We start from the raw sequence: 18,901 nt of genomic DNA, 5'->3' as shown, positions 1-18,901 counted from the left end.
GGCTGTGTAGAGTGGATTACTTTCTGGGAAAGTAATAATTGGGAAATTAATGGAGTGCCAGTTTGGCATAAAGAAAAATGGCAACAAATACTGAAAATTGCTAAAGAGAACCCTAATTTTCATGTAGGGTGTACTCCTTCTCACCAGACTAATTTGAAAAATGAAGCCAGTAAGTGGAATAACTATGTTGATGAGATAGCTAGAATTGATGTGAAGGAAATCCGATCAGCTATCACAGAAGGAGAAAATCAGGAATGGAAGAGATTGCTTGAATGGCTCCACTGTAAAAGAGGCCATTCAGGAATCTTTGATTTATACAAAGAGGCACAAGCCCGTGGGTGGCCTGTCACCCGTGAGCAGTGCAAACCAGTCATTTCTTCATATGATCTTTCCAAAATCGGACTTGGGGAACATCCATTAACATCTGATCATTTGCATATCAGGGAAGGAAAACCCTTGTGGTCCACATGGCAGGTGGACTACATCGGTCCCTTCTGAAAATTAGGAAACAAACAGTACATCATTGTGATTGTGGAGGTAGTATCAGGCTTAACCTGTGCTGAAGCTGTTTCTAAAGCAAATGGGGAAAACGCAGTTCATTTTCTGGAAAAGGTATTTGGGGTTCTTCCTAAACCCACAAATATTCAATCTGACAACTGTTGGGGCCCTAGCTGTGCTGAATGATTATGAGAAACTTTAGATAACAAGAGAAACAGTGAAGGCCATTCTGTGGGAACTAGTTAGTGAAGGTCATGTACAGCAGTCGGGTAGTGTGGTAAACAGGATGGGGGGCTGGACAAAGGGTTTGGAGTTGGGACCAATCAAAAGGGGAATGGGGACATGTAAACAGTGTGTACTAACCAATCAAGAGCCTTGCTCTGCCATGTGGATGGCGTACACGCTGTCCTGAGACTATATAATCTGCACGCAGCCTAATAAACATGGACTGAATCTACATCATACTGGTGTGTCATGTTCTTTCCCGGCTTGCCACGGAAACTGGACCTCGGCAGACAACGGAACTCATTTCACCTCACACCTGGTACAACAATGGGCTAAAAGGGAAGGTATCAAATGGACATTTCATGTCCCATACTACCCACAAGCTAACGGGATAGCAGAACGTACTAATGGGTTAATTAAAAGTCTCATTTGTCCACAGGATTCCAGATGGGATGAGAGGTTAAGATATGCAGTCTCTACTATAAACAACAGGTAGGGGGTGAATGGGTGCCCTCGCCTAAATGCCCTTTTTCCCTACATCACCTACTCAGGATAATGGCCAGCACAGAAGACCTTACAACAAATCCAAAACTCCCCTCCACCCTAGACAGACTGTTTTGGCAAACCTGCCAAATACTGGTAAGGTCAAGCTTACCTTACAGACACCGGTGAATTCAAATACATGGGTTGCATCTGATTTAAACGACAACATAAAATCAGTCATTTCTATATACCTGTGTCTAGTGATGTTAGTTAATACATTGCAAATCATGACAGCTTAAAGAGCCAGAGACATCCTGGTGACAGTACCAGGCCTGATCAACCTGTTCCTGGACTCCGGAGGAGTTACTTTGTGACTGCTGTTGGGACTGATCACCCCATGGCCTAAACAAGGTGCTCTGTAACATTGTCTCCTCCTATACTCGCCTTTGAGTTGTTTGTATTGGATGGGACTACTTAAAAATACTGCTACAGAACTCACTTAAGTGACAAGAACTTGTTTCACACATATATGCTAATGGACAGTAAGGACACTATATGGGTTACATTCACAGCTTACACAGCGGATCATTTGTTATATATTTACTGCTGATTTGTTAATATCAATCGATAGTTTACAGGTAGCAAATGTGTTACTTACTCCATCACAACAGCTCATGTTTCAAAGAGCTTGGCAAAGGTTGTGATGCAGAACAAGCTAAGCCACGTCAACAAAACGATCCATTGTATGGGGTCTAAGCACAAATGTTAATGGGAGTGGGTCAGTTTGCTAATGCCCAAATGCGATTGCAATTTGCAGTAGAAGAAGTTTTACAGTTGTCTCAACAGCTAGCGTTACAAGCCATACTTTCTGTACATGGGCCAGGAAAGCCTTATGGATTTACCCACATTAAGCAAGGACCACATGACAGCTATGCACATTTTGTGGATAAATTGTACTCGGCAATTGATAGCCACCCTGATCTCGATGAGACCATGAAGCAACAAATGCTTAAAATGTTAGCTTTTGATAATGCCAATGAAAAAACCTAGGAGGCACTAGGTACATTGCCAAAGGGTGCAGAAGTCGCAGATATGATTGATCTAGCAGAAAGGACCACACAGTTAAATAAGGCAGCATATGTGGCCGCTGCTGTAAAAGGAGCCATTACCCCTTTTAGAAAGAAAAAAGGGGGAGAGCCCAGTATCCCGGCTGAAAGGTTAGCTAAGGCAGTGTATGTGTTAAACTATTTATGTCTTATGGGAGAGAGACGAGATCCGCCTATGGTAATTCATAGCGCTGCCTTAACAACTGAAATATCTGAACAACAAAAGGTTTTGGTACAGTATAAAAACTTGAATACAGGGCTTTGGGAAGGTCCAGCCAAAGTCAAACTAACTGGTAGAGGATATATGTGTTTACTTACAGGAGAGGGCCTTCGGTGGGTTCCTGCAAGATGGTAAAACCGTGGAAGGGGCCACACCCCAAAGACTCATCTGTAGAGGGCTCTGCATCGGAGTAGTATTGCAGGGAGCCTCTTATGCTCTTCACACCATTAACCCCCAGCACAAAACGATACTAAATCATACCCATCACCACAGGCAAAACAAGGGTTGCAACACATAACATTGAATTGTATTGATACAGTAGATTTGTGGAATGTTGGGGAGCGCTTTGCTGTTAGTTTGCTTTAGCTTTGCTTTTAGCAAAAGCTTTGATAGAATTGAATAAATTAGCATGCTTTGTTGCAAAAAGGGCCAATGAGATTTCTGAAATATTGAGTGCCTTAGTAACTAATATGAATACTGTTAGCCATGCTGTTTTGCAGAATCACGCCGCTATTGATTTTATTGCTAGCACAGGGTCACAGTTGTGAAGATTTTGATGGAATGTGTTGTGTGAACTTGTCTGATCATTCAACTTCTATTCATAAGTAGTTGCAGGCTTTGCAAGGGAACATGAAGAAAATTACCATCGTGCATTCTCCATTATCTCCGTTCTTGGACTGGCTGCAGTCACTGGGGATAACCGGGTGATTGTTGGGATTAGTAAAAGGTGGAATGGTAATACTGATCGTTGTTGCTGTAGTATTAATAATTGTACCATGTATCCTGCAATTAGTATCTGGAATGATCAATAAGGCCATGAGTCAGGCCTGGATTGCTCAAAAGGAAAAAGGGGGATTTGTAGAGGGCTTTTTAGGGAGCAATGGACATGTGAGCAATCCAGCCTTTACTGAAAACATCTGGGCCCCTGAGCAAGGACGTTTCCAAGGATACCAACTGAGAAAGTGAGCAGCAAAGTAAACAGCTTCCGGATGTGCCAAAGCAGGAAGAGGGCAGAGAATCAAGACTGTGCATTCATGTGCTATAAGGCTAGGAACCAATCACTGTTTAGGTCGTGGCAGGCTTTATGACAATTGACCAATGACAAGAGTGGTTTTGGACACGTGTACATAGCAAGGGGCTATATAAGGAAGGTTGGCACGTAAAATAAATGGCATTCACCTAATCATATTGATTCCTGTGTGTCTGTCCATGATGACCTCCCGCAGGGCAGGGTGTCTGGCATGGCCCCCCGAAAAAAGCAGCCCGGGAAGGACAGGGGAGGACAGGACCATCCTGCCGGAAGACTGAGCAGGACCCTGAGATGCTAAGGAACAGCAGCTTTTTGGGGAGACCTGAGAACCCTCCCACCAGAGAAGCGGCAATGAGGCTGCTTTCTGAGTGCAAAGGCTGAAACTGCCCCGACCACCTCCCCCCACAGGCCTCTGCCGCCCCACAGTCCTCCTCAGGGAAACGGGAAATGGGGCTGCCCCCCTCTTGGGCCACACACTCATCTGCAAAATGGCTACCCCGGGCCTGGGACCTCAGGGGCTGTCTTCTGTGATTTCCTGCCTGTTGTGAATGATGTAACATAACATACACCTAAAATCACAGTAGCAGAGAAGTGAGATGTGAAATACAGGCATGCGGGTAAGGTTTATTTTTTATTACTTGGGTTTATTAATATTCATTATAAACTTCAATTATATAATATGCACACAGTTTCTGCATGCATATACAGAACAGCTCACATTTTATCAGTGTGGTGCATGCATGGGATCAAACCACTGATAATCCATACAAGCAATTCTTGTGGCTCTTGCCCTTTATCCAAGCCTGTGTTCCTCTCCAGCACCAAGGATGGGCCCCTGGTGTCCACAGCTCCTGCAGGGCAGTGAGAACAGGAGCTTCCCCCCAAGCCTCATTCCCCAGATCCAAACCTGAGAAGGGGTTGGGTATTTTGGCAGCTCTCTGCTGTTGGAGGTGGCTGGAGGCCCCAGAAATCCAGGACATCTTGGCTCAGATGGTGCCTCCAGGGACTGTGGACAGGAGTCAGACTGGGTGGACCTACCATCACCTCCCTGTGACAGGCTCTGGGGGACATTGCCCCTCAGGACCCCTGCAACACCCCAGGACATACACTTTTCCTACAGTTGAGGTGCCCATGCTTGAGCAGGGCACCCAGGAGCCCATGTTAGGATAAGGGATAAATGAGCCTACAGAACCACCCTGGCCCATTATTAAAAATAAAAGACTACCCTGGGTACAGTTTGGGGCACTTGCATGCAGGCACACTGGCTGAAGTGCTGTGGGTTTTCCGGGGTTGTCTCTGACCATGCAGCAGGATGCCAGAGCCTTCTCCAGCACCACATGGGTCAGGTGTCTGGTGGTGGTGTGCATCCCTGGGTGATTTGTTAAATGTTTGGCTTGGTGCAGCCTCCAGAAAATGAGGTAGAGCCTAGCTACCAACTGTAAGAGCTACAGCTGAAGAACCTGCTCCAGGCCTGCTGCACCTTGCAAAACTCATAGAATCACAGAATGGCTAGGGCTGTGTCCTGGTTTGAGCCAGGATAAAACCAGTTTTTCTTTTGCTGATTTTTTTTTCTTTTCAGTGACCTTTCTTCAACTAGCAACTGCGTGTTCTGCTAGGTTGATAAGACACTGGAATGTTTTTATAATTGCTGGGCCCTCAAGGTTGTGCCTTTGCTCTGCCGGCTCAGACACTGCGGGGAAATCTGTGGCCCCCCTGTGGGAGGCTGGATTAGACGAACAGCAAAACTGGCCAGAGATATTCCATTCCATATATCTACGTAGGCTCAGGGGAAGGTCGGAGATGACAGAAGACAACTTCCTTCCTTCCTGCTTCTTTCTCTGCCTTCCTTGCTCTCTCTGTCTCCCTTCCTTCTTCTCTCTCTCTCTCTCTTCTGTTCGTGGCCAGCACCCGGGGAAAACACCATCTGCCCATCATCGTCGACCCGTCGACCTCAAGCCCTCCTGACCCTCGTAACTCTCTGCCTTTCTCCAGCAGCAGCTCCGGGATTCCTCGGGATTGTCTCGTCTGAGGGGAGTGCTGGGGGAGTTGCTGGGGGTGGGGGGAGGCGAGAGGCTTTTGCCCACACCTTTGTATAATCACATATATATTCTCTCATATCACCCATTAGTATTCTAATTAAAGCTGTGCGGTTCAGTTTTCAATCTAGCCAAGTCTCTCTTTTTTTTTCTCTCTCTCCTTCCCTACCTGGGTGGGAGGGGGAGGGGATCAAGAGCATTGTTGTCAAACTGAGTCAAACGGTGACAGGCTGGAAGGGACCTTAAAGATCACCTAGTTCCGAATCCCCTGCATGGGCAGGGACACATTCCACTAGATCAGGTTGTTCAAAGAAACCTGGCCTTGCACACTTCCAGGGAGTGGGTATCCGCAACTTCCCTGGGCAACTTGTTGCAGTGTCTCACCACCCTCATAGTGAAGAATTTCTTCCTGATGTCTAATCTACATCTCCCCTCTTCCAGTTTTAACCCATTATCAATTTATTCCATGGTACCCTACCAAGTATATCCCTGAAGAGGTTAAAGTCTGCTCTCTGGAGGTCCAGGGTAGTGACCTTGCTTTGCACGCTTCTTGTTGCCCTAAGAATCTTAAATTCCACCATTTCATGGTCACTGCAGCCAAGGCTGGCCTTAAGGTTCATGTTGTCCACTATCCCATCCTTGTTGATGAGAACAAGGTCCAGCATAGCACCTTTTCTCATTGTTTCCTCTACCACTTGGAGATGGAAATTATCATCAATGCATTCCAGGAATTTCCTGCATTGCTGGTGCCTTGCTATGTTGTCCCTCCAACAGATATCAGGGTGGCTGAAATCCCCCATAAGCACCAGGACTTGTGAACATGAGGCTACTCTTATCTGTCTATAGAGTGCATCATCCGCTTGGTCTTCCTGGTCAGGTGGCCTGTAGCAGACCCCCACTATGATATCACCTGCCCCTGTCTTGCCTTTAACACTGACCCATAAACTTTCAGTCAGCTCTGCATCTATCCCCAGGTGGACCTCCACGGACTCCAGGTGGTCCTTGATGTAAAGGGCAACACATCCTCCTCTTCTCTTCTGCCTGTCCCTCCTAAAGAACTTGTATTCGTACATTCCCACACTCAAGTCATAGGAGTCACAGAATCACAGAATAGTCATGGTTGGAAAGGACCTCTGAGATCACTGAGTCTAACCATAAAAACAAACAAACAAAAAACCCCCAACAAAACAAAACACACACAAAACCACACACAAAGAGACATCAAGAGACCAAATCAAATTTAAACATATACAAAAAGCACAGCCTTGCCAAAGCCTTGGCTCTGAAAATTGCTAACATGGGAGCCTTAACATTAATGAATACAGAAGGATAAATTAAGTATTAACGTAGTTTTACAGAAACAACAACAAAGGGAACAGTTTATTGAGGATATTCCAGAGAAGAACCAATTTAAAAGGCATTAAAATATAGGATAAGATGGCAAGCTCAGTTATATTTCTACTGATGCCAGGAGGCTCATTCTGTTTGGTTGCAGTGATGATGGGGGCAGGACCATGGAGCTTCTCCTCCATGGCTTCTCCTCTCTCATATCACTCAGTGAGTATGTGCAGCGCTAATGGGAGCACCAGGCTGTCTCCCCCATAAATCTGCTTCTGCACCCTGCTACGCAACACTGGTCCAAACCCTGCAAAGACTGCTTAGCTTTCTACATGGCAAAAGTGGTCATTTGAGCCAGACACACAAGTTCCAAAAAACCATGAGATTAGCTCCACTAGACACTGAAGAGTGGGCAAAACAAGATATCTCAGTGATGCAAAATATAGGAGAAAAGCTCCAAGAGAACCAAGGTTGATATCAGAAGAGACAGGCCAGTATGACCAACAGAAGGGGGTGCTTGCTGAGCTATCTTGGTGTGAATATAACTTGATATGAATGTAGCCACAGAGGTGCTTGCTTATCTTATCTTGGTGTAAATGTCTATAGCCACAGGAGATGGGTATCACAGGTAGCAGAGAACAGTGAGTAGTTAAATTACTGGGAAGAACCCCCTCATCACAAAAGAACTCGCTAGACAAACAAGTAGATGACAATTTGGTGTACTTGAGGGATAAGATGAATTTACATTTTTAATGTATAAAAGAAACCCTGTATTATGAGGAAGGTGTGCTTGATTTGTGGGAGTCCACAGAGCACCCAGCTTTGTGCAAACCTGCAATAAACAATGCCTCCTTCCTAAACATAGTCTATTTGTCCGCGTTTCAGGAGCTATCTTTAAACGGTAACAAGGAGAGGACAGAGTGTGTTCAACAGTGAGCAAGAAGCAGTTCCACATGGGTGCCTGATAACATAAAAGAAGATGCAAAGTCAAAGCAAACAAAACAAAACAAAACTGAGGTGGAAGAAGAGTAAAAGGAAACATGAACTGCCACATAGTTTCTATAGTTATATACACGGCTTTACCAAAAAAAAAAGTTTCAGCGGTTTGGCTTTGACAATGATGGGCTTGTAGAGCTTCACCTGAAAAGCCATGTTGCAGAGGGGAGGGGGAGAGCTGAAAGAAGAAAAATCATGGATATCGAGACGAAGTTTAAGTTACATAAACAAGAAATAAAATACAACATATTTAAATGTTTTATAGGAAAAAAAACAACATTAAAATGCAAAGAAATGCTGCCGGGTGAGGCTGCAAGCAACGAAAGGAGACAGAAGGTGGGGGAAGCAGAGAGGGAGCTGAGACTGGCCGCGTACTGAACCAGATCGCAAAGAGAACCGAGCCCACCTTGGGGGTGGGCGCGGGCTTTACTTTGTACTCCAGCGCAGCCGCACAAATAAATCGGTTTTATGCACCGGAGCGTACTTATGACAGTTCAAAATCTCCCACAAGCAGGAAACTCCCATACTTCACATCCCAACACCTCCCCGGGCGGAGGAGGCGGAAGAGGCCCCGCCGCCACAGAGGGTGCCCCCTCATGGCCTAGGCGGCGGCAACAGCAGCAGCGTGGTGTGCCTCCCATTCCGGCCGCCATCTCGCTTCATCCCGTGTGCTATGCTTGGTCCTGCGCCCGCAGTACTTGTCTATCTTCCCTGCTCCGGCACCGCTGCTTCGGTCCCAAGAAGGTACAAAGGAGGCGGTGGGGGGCAGTGGCCGGGAGGAGGAATTTGTTGCGCGACTGAGGGCTGTGGATCGCGGTGACTGGGGCAAGACAAGGCGGTTATGGGCTGGCCCTGAGGGGAGCTGAGTTAAGGTTAGCTCGGGCGGCGCTGCGTGCTAGCAGACTTCCCCCACCTGACAGAGCTGGGACGTCCTCCCACTGGGAACGTGTGTGTGGTGAGGGGTAGCTGCGGCCCCTCTACCTGCCCTACTGCCAGGCTCGGGTTGTTGTGGCCTGCGCCGCCAGTGCTTCCTGACCCGCTTTCCATGGACGCTCTTGTTGCTTCCGCAGATGAAAGAAACGATCATGAACCAAGAAAAGCTCGCCAAGCTCCAGGCCCAAGTGCGCATCGGTGGCAAGGTAGGAGTCTTCTACCCTCCCTGCTCTCGGGATTGTGTGCTTCTGCCCACATACTGGGCCTAGGACATGGGATCCTGGAAACTCATGTGGGGAGTAGCCCTAAGTCTCTCAGCTTGGCTGGATCGTCCTCAGGGGGTGCTGCACTACTGCAGGGATCTCTAGTCAGTTCAGTAGAAGCAGAATGGCCTTTTATGTTTGAGTTTGTTATATTATAGCTGACTTGTAGCCTATATTCTTGTATGGGCTATATTAGAAGACATTTAAGATTTGAAATAGACCTTACAGCAAGTGATCTTCTGTATAGATTTCATAACAGATTAGAGGGCTGTGTTCCAAATTCTCATCACAAATCTTTAAGATGGCCATGACTGTTTTCTTGCTTTTTAGGACAAAACTGGAGTTTCTGTACTTGTCATACTCTTATCTTTTTAGAATAACATGCTTGGAAGACCTTTTTATTTTATTGTGACATCTGAATGCATGTAGCTATGTGATTACTTATAATCTGAAAATAAAAAAGTATGCTGAATACAGTTGTATGCTAGTAAGCATTTTAATTGCAGTTTCAATTTTAAGGCAAGAATTTGTTAGTAATTTTCTTATACCTGAGGAAATGTACATACAATATGTTAGAATACAAATTATTCAACAGAACTCTTGCTGACAGTTTCCAGTAGCTTTCATTCCTGTGTTGGAGTTTTTGCTGCTAGCTGGAGTTAGCCTTAAATCAGGGTTAATCCAGTAATTAACTGGCTTGGTGATTTTGTGTATTCTTTGTATGGGTTACTAGTTAAGCAGAGAACTGCTGTACTGTATTGAGTATGATGTGTGTGTTACCTGTTTGTATTGACTATAAAGGGTTTTAATGTTTTCACTGTACTACTTTCCCCCCCCCCCCTCCTTGTGAGAAAAGATTGCACATTGCCTCTGCCGGAAGATTTTCATGTCACTGTAAGACTGCAGGTCTTAAAAACAAGCTAAATATTATATTTAGGTGGAGGGGCTATTGTAGTACTTCATTATGTGAAATTTGATATTTTTGTGTAGGATGTTGATATAGCTAAATGTAATGTCATTTCTTCCAAACCTTTTTAGAAGAATAGCAAATGAGTCTGTGTTAGTGTTCCATTTGTACCCTGCTGTACCCTCTCCTCTTTAATATCAAGGTAGAGGGGTGTGAACAGTGTGTCTCAGCATGATCAGGATGGAATTTGCTTACTAAAACTATGTAATCTTTAGAAGCTTAAATCTGTGGAGGTGAAAGCAGTAGCTGTTCATTTAAATTAAATTCATATTGAGTGGTTTGATATCTGTCCTTAATATGGGTAAAAAGGGGATGCGTGTTCCTATATAGCCTTTGATTAAAAACATTCTTTTTTGAAATTTATTGAGATTCTTTTTTCCAGGGAGACTTAACATAACCCTTATGTGGCTCAGTTTCTGGGTAGTCAAGGTACTTAATTTCATCTCTGTAATTTTATTAGTTTTCAAATCTCTGTGTGTGCTAACCTGACAGTAGCAGGGAATGAACATCAAGCTTTCTAGACAAACAACTAAACTTGTGAGCTGTAGTCTTCCAAGTGTTAGTTTCGTGTGAATTTGTCTATTAACGTTTCTTGTTTGTTACTGGATTATGTTAGAAGTATTACTGTCCAGCCAATTTTCTGACTTTTACCAGTTGACTCAAAAGATATTGCAGCTGTTTATACAGCTGGGCAGCAACACATTTCATTAGTGCTAGCATGTAGCAGATGTGCAACTGGAATAGGAGAACTTAGATTAGTAGTTCTAGTGTGTCAAAAAGGAGCTTAGTTTCACCTGTTCTGAGACATTTGCATGTCAAATTTTACTGAAGCATTATGATTGTGCAAGGAAGTATAAATCGACACTTTCTTCTTTTTCATAATTATAGATATATTGTAATATGGGGCAGTTGTTTCCCTTGAGAAATCTAGAGCTCTATGTCTGTAGGGGAACTTAACCTTTGCTTTTTTTTTTTTCCCTTTCTGAACAGGGTTGGTTGGTCTGGAATACTATGTAGAACTATTTCTTTTAATGTATGTATAAAATATTTTGTATATATCTTCAAATTGGTATGTGTAAGTCCATCAGATGGAGATGTTTACTTGAAATACAAAAAATAGTAGTTTGGGTTTTCTCATATTTGTTGGTTGATGATATGTTGATAACTTCATGGTCTCTGACTATTATAAAAATTTGGATACAACTTAAAAAGATGACTGAAGGAAAAATTAATGGGCTTCAGAAATTACTGAAAACTGTGCTCAGTCTTCAGTTTTATGCCTACGGTAACAGACAAGGATAAACTCGCAATTTTTCTTTTCTAGGTAGGATGTGGCAGAATCCCTATGAGAATTGTGGAATGAAGGTTCTCTGGTGCATGGCTTCCTAAAATCTTGCACTTCTTACAAATATGTGAAGCTTGCTTTTTAGCAAGGGAAAGACTGCTGCAGTGCAGCTGGGGGGTTGGGGTAGTGTGTGCTGTAACACAGAAATAGGACTTTGTATACAAAGTTGTTTTTTAGATGACTGCAGAGTAGTTCTATGGCTATGAGGATTAGAGTTTGTGAAGAAGTACTTAAATACTAATTTATAACTTTTTTTGCAAAGGGTACTGCCCGCAGAAAGAAGAAGGTTGTCCACAGAACAGCTACAGCAGATGACAAGAAACTTCAGTTTTCTTTGAAGAAACTGGGCGTCAACAACATTTCTGGAATTGAAGAGGTAATTGCTTCAAAGGGAAAAATGTTTTTCTATATAGAAATATAACATGTATAAAATTTAGTTTTCTGGTAAGTAACATCTTAAACTTGTCTGTAAAATATCAATAGATCTTTATTGAGCTTCAGGAACTTTAGCTACTTTCCTGTTAAATTGAAAAATCACACTAAATGCTTGAAATACTGGATTTTTTTTCTTGCAGGTAAATATGTTTACCAACCAAGGAACGGTCATTTACTTCAATAACCCTAAAGTTCAGGCATCTCTGTCTGCTAACACTTTCACTATCACCGGCCATGCTGAGACAAAGCAGCTGACAGAAATGCTTCCTAGCATCTTAAATCAGCTCGGAGCTGACAGTCTGACCAGCCTGAGGAGACTGGCAGGAGCCCGACCCAAGCAGCGTAAGTTGAAACTTGAATGCATTTCATGCTGGCAGCTGACATGTGCCTTATTTGCATAGGTGCAGTGAAATTCAGTGCACTCTTACTGTCTACAAGCATATTATAAAATGCTTATAAAGAAACGGAACTCTCAGATCTTATTTATAGCTCAAATCTGACAATTAATATAACAGAATAAGGGAAAGGCACCTGACTCTCAGTATATCCTGCAGCTAGTGTAGGACAAGAAAGTTGTAGCAAGACTTGTTTTATGATAGTTCACTTCTTGGTGTGGCTATCATATTTTGACATACCTAGTTCATTAAAGGTAGGTAGAGTTACTCTGGGAGAGTGAGATTTAAAAAAATATATATAGAATGGCTAGGGTTGGCAGGGACAGCTCCGACTAGATCAGGTTGCTCAGAGCCCCATCCAACATAGCCTTGAACACTTCCAGGGATGGGGCTTCCACAATTTCCCTGGGCAACCTGTTCCAGTGTCTCACCACCCTCATAGTGAAGAATTTCCTCCTAATGTCTAATCTAAATCTCCCCTCTTCCAGTTTTAATCCATTATCCCTTGTCCTCTCACTACAAGCCCTTGTAAAAAGTCCCTCCCCAGCTTTCCTGTAGGCTCCCTTCAGATAGTGGAAGGCCGCTATGAGGCCCTTCCAGGGCCTTCTCTTCTCCAAGCTGAACAACCTCAACTCTCTCAGCCTGTCCTTGTAGGAGAGGTGCTCCAGCCCTCAGGTCATCTTTGTGGCCCTCCTTTGGACTCGCTCCAACAGCTCCATGTCCTTCTTGTGTTGGGGGCTCCAGAACTGGATACAGCACTCCAGGTGGGGTCTCACGAGAGACAAGGAAAGGGGGAGAATCGCCTTCCTCAACCTGCTGGCCCTGCTTCTTTTGATACAGTTGGCTTTCTGGGCTGCAAGCACACATTGCTGGCCCATGTTGAACTTCTCGTCCACCATCACCCTTAAGTTCTTCTCCTCAGGGCTGTTATCGATCCATTCTCCACCCAACCTGTATTTCTGCATGGGATTGCCCCGACCCAGGTGCAGAACCTTGCACTTGGCCTTGTTGAACTTCATGCAGTTTGCACAAACCCACCTCTCTAGCCTGTCAAGGTCCCTCTGGATGGTATCCCTTCTCTCCAGCATGTCGACCACACCACACAGTGTGGTGTCGTCAGCAAACTTGCTGAGGGTGCACTCAATTCTACTGTCCATGTTGCTGACAAAGATGTTAAACAGTGCCAGTTCAAGTACTGATCCTTGAGGAACACTGCTTGTCACTGGTCTCCATCTGGACATTGGGCCGTTGATCACAACTCTGAGTGCAACCAGCCAGCCAATTCCTTATCCATTCTGTAGTCCATCAAATCCATATCTTTCCAATTTAGAGATGAGGATGTCACGTGGGACAGTGTCAAAAGCTTTGCAGATGTCCAGGTAGATGACATCACTTGCTCTTCCTTTGTTCACTGTCAGAACCTGGGTGGTGCAACCCAGAGAGATTCAGATTGGAGCCCCTTGCTTTCTAAACTCCTCAGAGATGAGCCTAGGTGTGGCTGGATCCAACCTTAGTCTCAGACCTGGCCCTCCCAGGGAGAGTGATTAAAATGTTACGGTCCGAGGAAATGCTTGACTGTCCGATATGCCTTGATTGGATTAACGCGAAATGACACTCAGGGTATTTATTTGAATATTAGGTTTAATTAAAACTATAGGAGTCATGGTTTGACTCGGGATCGGCAATTAAACCAGCGACAATAATGCTCTTGATCCCCTCCCACCCAGGTAGGGAAGGAGAGAGAGAGAACAAGGAGAGAGACTTTCTATATTGAAAACTAAACTAGACAGCTTTAATGAAATACTAATGATAAAATATGTACAATTATATAAAAGTACGTGCAGGAACGTGCAAAACACTTATCACCTCCCCCCACTCTCAGCAACTCCCACGGCACTCTCCTTAGCTGTGAGCAGTTCTGAAAAGTCCTGGACCACTGCCGGAGATAGCGGCAGATCAGATAGGAGCTGAGGGTAGGATTATGAGGGTCAGGAACGCATGAGCCTAGGGATCAACGGTGACAGATAGATGGAGTCCTCCCCGGACGCTGGCCATGAATGGAAGAAAAGGCAATAAGAAAAAAGGAAGAAGAACGCCTTTTACTTCTGTGATCCCTGACTTTATACCGAGAGCTGTGTAGATATATCATGTATGGAATATCTCTGGCCAATTTTGCTGTCCGTCTAGTCTGTTCCTCCCATAGGGAGGGTTTCACTTAATCATTTTGCTATGATGAGGAAGCGTGGTTGACACATATCACCATTGAGCAACTGGAGTGGACCTCTGCTCCTCCATAGTTATCTCTATATGCAGGCCGGCCGTAGTCGGTTATGGTCCTTGATATTGTGTTCTCCATCTTCTCAGGCAGTCCTTTTGGGATGCAAATGAGGCTTTGTTTGAGGGCTTACAATGATGTTTCAGTACCACTTCCCTCAATTGGTCCTGAGGGCTGGTCCCTTACAGTCCACCAATGCTGTGACGCCATCCTAAAAGGCCACCACATTAGTCAGGCAGGATTTGCCTTTAGTGAAGCCATGTTTGCTGTCACCAATCACCCCTTTGTTTTCTATGTGCCTTAGCAGATCCTTCAGGAGGATCTGCTCCATGATCTTTCCGGGCACAGAGGTGAGACTGACTGGCCTGTAGTTCCCCAGGTTTTCTTTTTTTTTTTTCTTCTTGAAAATGGGATGTATGTTTCCCCTTTTCCAGTCACTGGGAACTTTGCCAGACTGCCATAATTCTTCAAATATGATGGACAGTGGCTTTGCAATTTCATTGGCCAGTTCCCTCAGGAGCCATGGATTAATCCTGTCAGGCCCCATGGACTTGTACACCTTCAGGTCCTTCTGGTGGTCTCAAACCTGTTCTTCTACATCAAGCGGATCTTCCTTTTCCCAGTCTCTGCCTTTGCCTTCTATGACTTGGATGGTGTGACCAGAGCCCTTGCTGGTGAAGACTGATATACTTTGAGTATGTCTGTTTTGACACTTTCAATGGAAGCATAAACAATGGGAGAGGGACTTGAGGACAGACATCTTGCTACTGCTTTGGTCCCTCGCAGGTGTGGTGAAGGTATTTATTCTTGTATGGGCTTTTTGATAGCTAAGAGGGAATTATACAGTATTTGTAAGGAAATATGTTATAATTTCTGTGTGTGTAGAACAGTGTAGAGAACAGGACTGGCATGATCCTTAAGCTAAATACACCAACTTCCTATTCCCTCCTTAAATTAGTAAAAGAACCTGAACACTTGTTCTCCCTAAAACTGTGTGGGTAAAAATAGAGGAGGGACTTAAGTATGTGGTGATTGGAAAAGGTGCTGCTGCTACAGGGTGAGAATCGAGAGTGAAAGATAGGCTTGTTGACAATGGGAACATTCTTCATGTCCTGCATGTAGGATCTTTGTACTTACTTCCTATTTCTGGTAGGTATGAACTTGATTGTTGCATTTTTTCTTTCTGTGCTTTGCTGCCAGCAAAGATAGTCCCTGTTTCCATTCCTAAAGCTGTTGATGCTTCACTTCTGTCAACTTGGCACTGAAAAAATCCTGCTAGAAGTAGTCTTCAGGAGGTGAGGCAAACTGCTTCTTTCCCCATGGAGCTCAGGTCCCTCCTTCCTAGTGTCACCTGTGTGGCTTCCTTGTGGTAGTAGTGGGGCTTGAAAGAAAGAAAACTTAAAGGATTTTAAATGATCCCTTAAGATCTCTCATTCCAAGGTGAGTATGTTCTGGATGAGCTAAATTGCACACTTTTGATATTAGGGAAGCTTGTTTAAAGTGTTTGCTTTGTATGACCTGGTAAATAGCTATTTCTTTCCACTTTGGGTGGATGCCAGAGTAGTTGCACAAACCTTTCCATTCAGCATTGTTTGCTAGATTTGGAAGTCTGACATTAGAGTGAAGTGTGGTGATTGCATTTGCTGCTGCTAAAGTAAACTTAGCCTGGTCTTGAGGATGAGAGAGAATGCAGACAATTTAGGAGGAAATAACATAGTTTGCTTTTAAAATGTTGTTTTTGTCACTAGTATGCATTCAAACTCTAACAGCTTTCTGCTGTTAAAACAAAAGGAGGATTAGTGGTGACCTTGTCCCAAGCCCTTTCAGAACAAAGTTTATGCATTCATCTATTTTGGTTCTCTAGAAATCGGGATACAGCAATTTCAGAAGTGTAGTATAAATCCATCTCTTTCCTCATGCTTTTCTTAGAAACTGAGAAAGATTAATTAGGATAAAACACAGGTGATAGCTGTACTACCTAGAGAGTATGAGACCGTTTAGCCTAAGAATAGCAGTAAAAGTAGTGGCACAGGCACCCAGGGACCTGAGATATCTATTCTTAGCATTATACTGCTGCGGTTTCACGGATGCTCGTTGGTCTGCTACAATGGACATGGTTAAGTTTCACTAACTCTGGCAAATATAATGGGAATAGTCAAGAAGTGACTGAGTTAGCAGAGATGTGGACCAGGACATGTGGTTGTCTCAACCACCTTAGTATAAAATTGTGCATCCAGTTCCATATTCCTCTGGCTTTGCCAGGGAACAATAATATCTTTAAGTGCCTCTAGTCATGTATGTCTACCTGCAGATTCACAATTACACCGTAGTTTTCCTTGAAGGCCTAGAATCATAAGATTTCCGTGTAACTTGCTAATGTTGTAAAACTACTGAGTAGTCAATAAACCGAGCTGCTTTTGAGAGAAATTGGTAATTTTCAGCTAAAAGTGCAGAGACTGATTTTATTGTTATACAAGGCATTCTATATAACTAGAACCAGGATGGTGACTAGTAAACTGGCTTAGCATGCATCTTCTCACTTTCCAGCTGAGCTGTTTGAGCATTATTGGAAACAAAGGGTTAGTTGTAGATTTTCATTCACCAAGGGAAATGGATAGAGCATTGCAGTTTAGCTCAGACTCTTTTATAATGTTTTCAGAAAACACAAAGCAAAACAACTTTGTAATCAAGATGCTTATGGTGAGTTTGACTGATGCTTTTGAACTGCTTGCTCTTGCAGCTGTGGATGGAAAAGCACCACTTGCTACTGGTGATGATGATGATGATGGTGAAGTTCCAGGTAAGAACAAGCATGGAATGGAGGAAAAGGAAGTTAATTTTGCTGAGAGAAAACATGTGCAGCATAAGATTGGATCAAGGATGTAAGAATATTGACTAAAGACTCGCTGTTGTAGAATTTGTGGACTTTGTTTTCAGACGCCATGTGAGACTTATATGGACCGTTTGTTTGAGTTAGCATTTTTGTTCTGTGTAGGAGTAATAGCTATGGCTAAGATAATTATTTACTATTCAGTAAGAAGAGTGGTAAGAAACTGCCTTTTCAGTATCACTTTGTCCAGTTGTGGGTATGGTGAAGTTAAATGCTCTTAGAGGGTTCATTATAAAGCACAATTCTAAAACTTGTTTAAACGAGAATCATAGAATCATGAAGCTCTTAAATATTATTTGGTCTCTATTTCATAAGCTGATTTTTTTTTTTTCTTTGTAAGCACTTTATATGAAGTAGAACTTTGGGGAGGGGGAAATTGGCAAAGCAAAAGTGGGTCAAACTTTAAACATTTTTCTTTTTCTAGATCTGGTTGAAAACTTTGATGAAGCTTCAAAGAATGAGGCAAACTGAACTAAGTGACACTTTCTGAATAAAGTTAAAACTTGAAAAAGTTACATGGAGTTGCTATTTTATATTGTGACTGCTAATATTTGATTTTATTTTTATTTCCTGATGAGATACCAAGATTTATAATATTTGGAAACTCCTTGAACCTACAGCTCTTTTTTGGTTATTGCCTGTACATAATGTTATTTTTGTGGCCTAGTTGAAAGAGCCTGTGCTTTGAAATAAGTCAGATTGCTAATGAATCTTGGCCTAGACACAATTTTTGGGTAACTTGCATACAAGCAAAAATCCTATCTTTAATGAACTTTGGCATGCAATAAAAAAATAAAATACATTTTCTGGTGTGGCTTTTTGTCAGAACAGCAGGAAAAAAAATGGCCATAACTATGAAACAGTCATAAAAGGTCAATGTCCTGGTTTGAGCCAGGATGAGGCCAATTTTGACATAGAGGGCAACACCCCCCATCCTGTCTTCCCTGTCTGTCCTTCCTAAAGAGTTTATAACCCTCCAGCTGCGTGCATTTGTATAAAGGCATTTAAGCTGGGCCTTCAGTAAGTTTGCCTGACTAGCTGACTTCACCACCACACCAACCCTAGGCTCATCTGTAGTAAGCCTGGCTTTATCCCCCACCCCCTTCCAACCTAGTTTAAAGCCCTATCAATGAGTCCCACTAATTCCTGCCCTAGTACCATTTTCCCCCTGTGGGACAGGGTCTTCCGATCCAATGGCAGCAGGCCCAGTGTCCTGTAAACCAAACCATGATCAAAAAACCACAAGTCCTGTTGGTAGCACCAGTTTTGGAGCCAGCCATTGATCTGTGAGGTCTTCTTGTTAACCCACTCACCATTCCCCAAGACTGGAGGGACAGAGGAGAACACAACTTGTGCACCCGAGCCCTTGACCAGTCATCCCAATGCCCTAAAATCTTTCTGGCAGGATCCACATTTGAGATGCTTGTGAAGAACTGTCTCCTATGGGTGGGACCCCATGCTGGAGT

General features: G+C 43.6%; 2 protein-coding genes across 29 annotated transcripts in view; one reads left to right on the top strand and one right to left on the bottom strand.

The window, feature by feature from the left end:
* The window catches only part of LOC127395203 (adenosine 5'-monophosphoramidase HINT1-like), a 213,788-nt gene that overhangs the window by 34,053 nt on the left and 160,834 nt on the right, over window positions 1-18,901 (bottom strand). The gene's annotated exons all lie outside the window — the stretch shown is intronic.
* On the top strand, window positions 8,496-18,237 carry LOC127395206 (transcription factor BTF3-like). Of its 4 annotated transcripts, XM_051641828.1 has the most exons (7): window positions 8,496-8,676; window positions 9,003-9,071; window positions 11,086-11,128; window positions 11,703-11,816; window positions 12,016-12,217; window positions 17,286-17,345; window positions 17,860-18,237. In XM_051641828.1, the coding sequence occupies exons 5-7, from the start codon at window positions 12,022-12,024 to the stop codon at window positions 17,904-17,906; spliced, it is 303 nt and encodes a 100-aa protein (XP_051497788.1). In that variant the 5' UTR covers window positions 8,496-8,676; window positions 9,003-9,071; window positions 11,086-11,128; window positions 11,703-11,816; window positions 12,016-12,021; the 3' UTR covers window positions 17,907-18,237. The 4 variants fall into 4 exon arrangements, with proteins under 4 accessions (XP_051497788.1, XP_051497786.1, XP_051497785.1 ...); XM_051641826.1 differs by lacking the exon at window positions 11,086-11,128; XM_051641825.1 differs by lacking the exon at window positions 8,496-8,676 and having other exon boundaries at window positions 10,478-11,128.

This window comes from Apus apus, chromosome W (assembly GCF_020740795.1).
Source record: "Apus apus isolate bApuApu2 chromosome W, bApuApu2.pri.cur, whole genome shotgun sequence".
Lineage (NCBI taxonomy): Eukaryota > Metazoa > Chordata > Aves > Apodiformes > Apodidae > Apus > Apus apus.
This window is presented reverse-complemented; position numbering and strand designations above follow the sequence as displayed.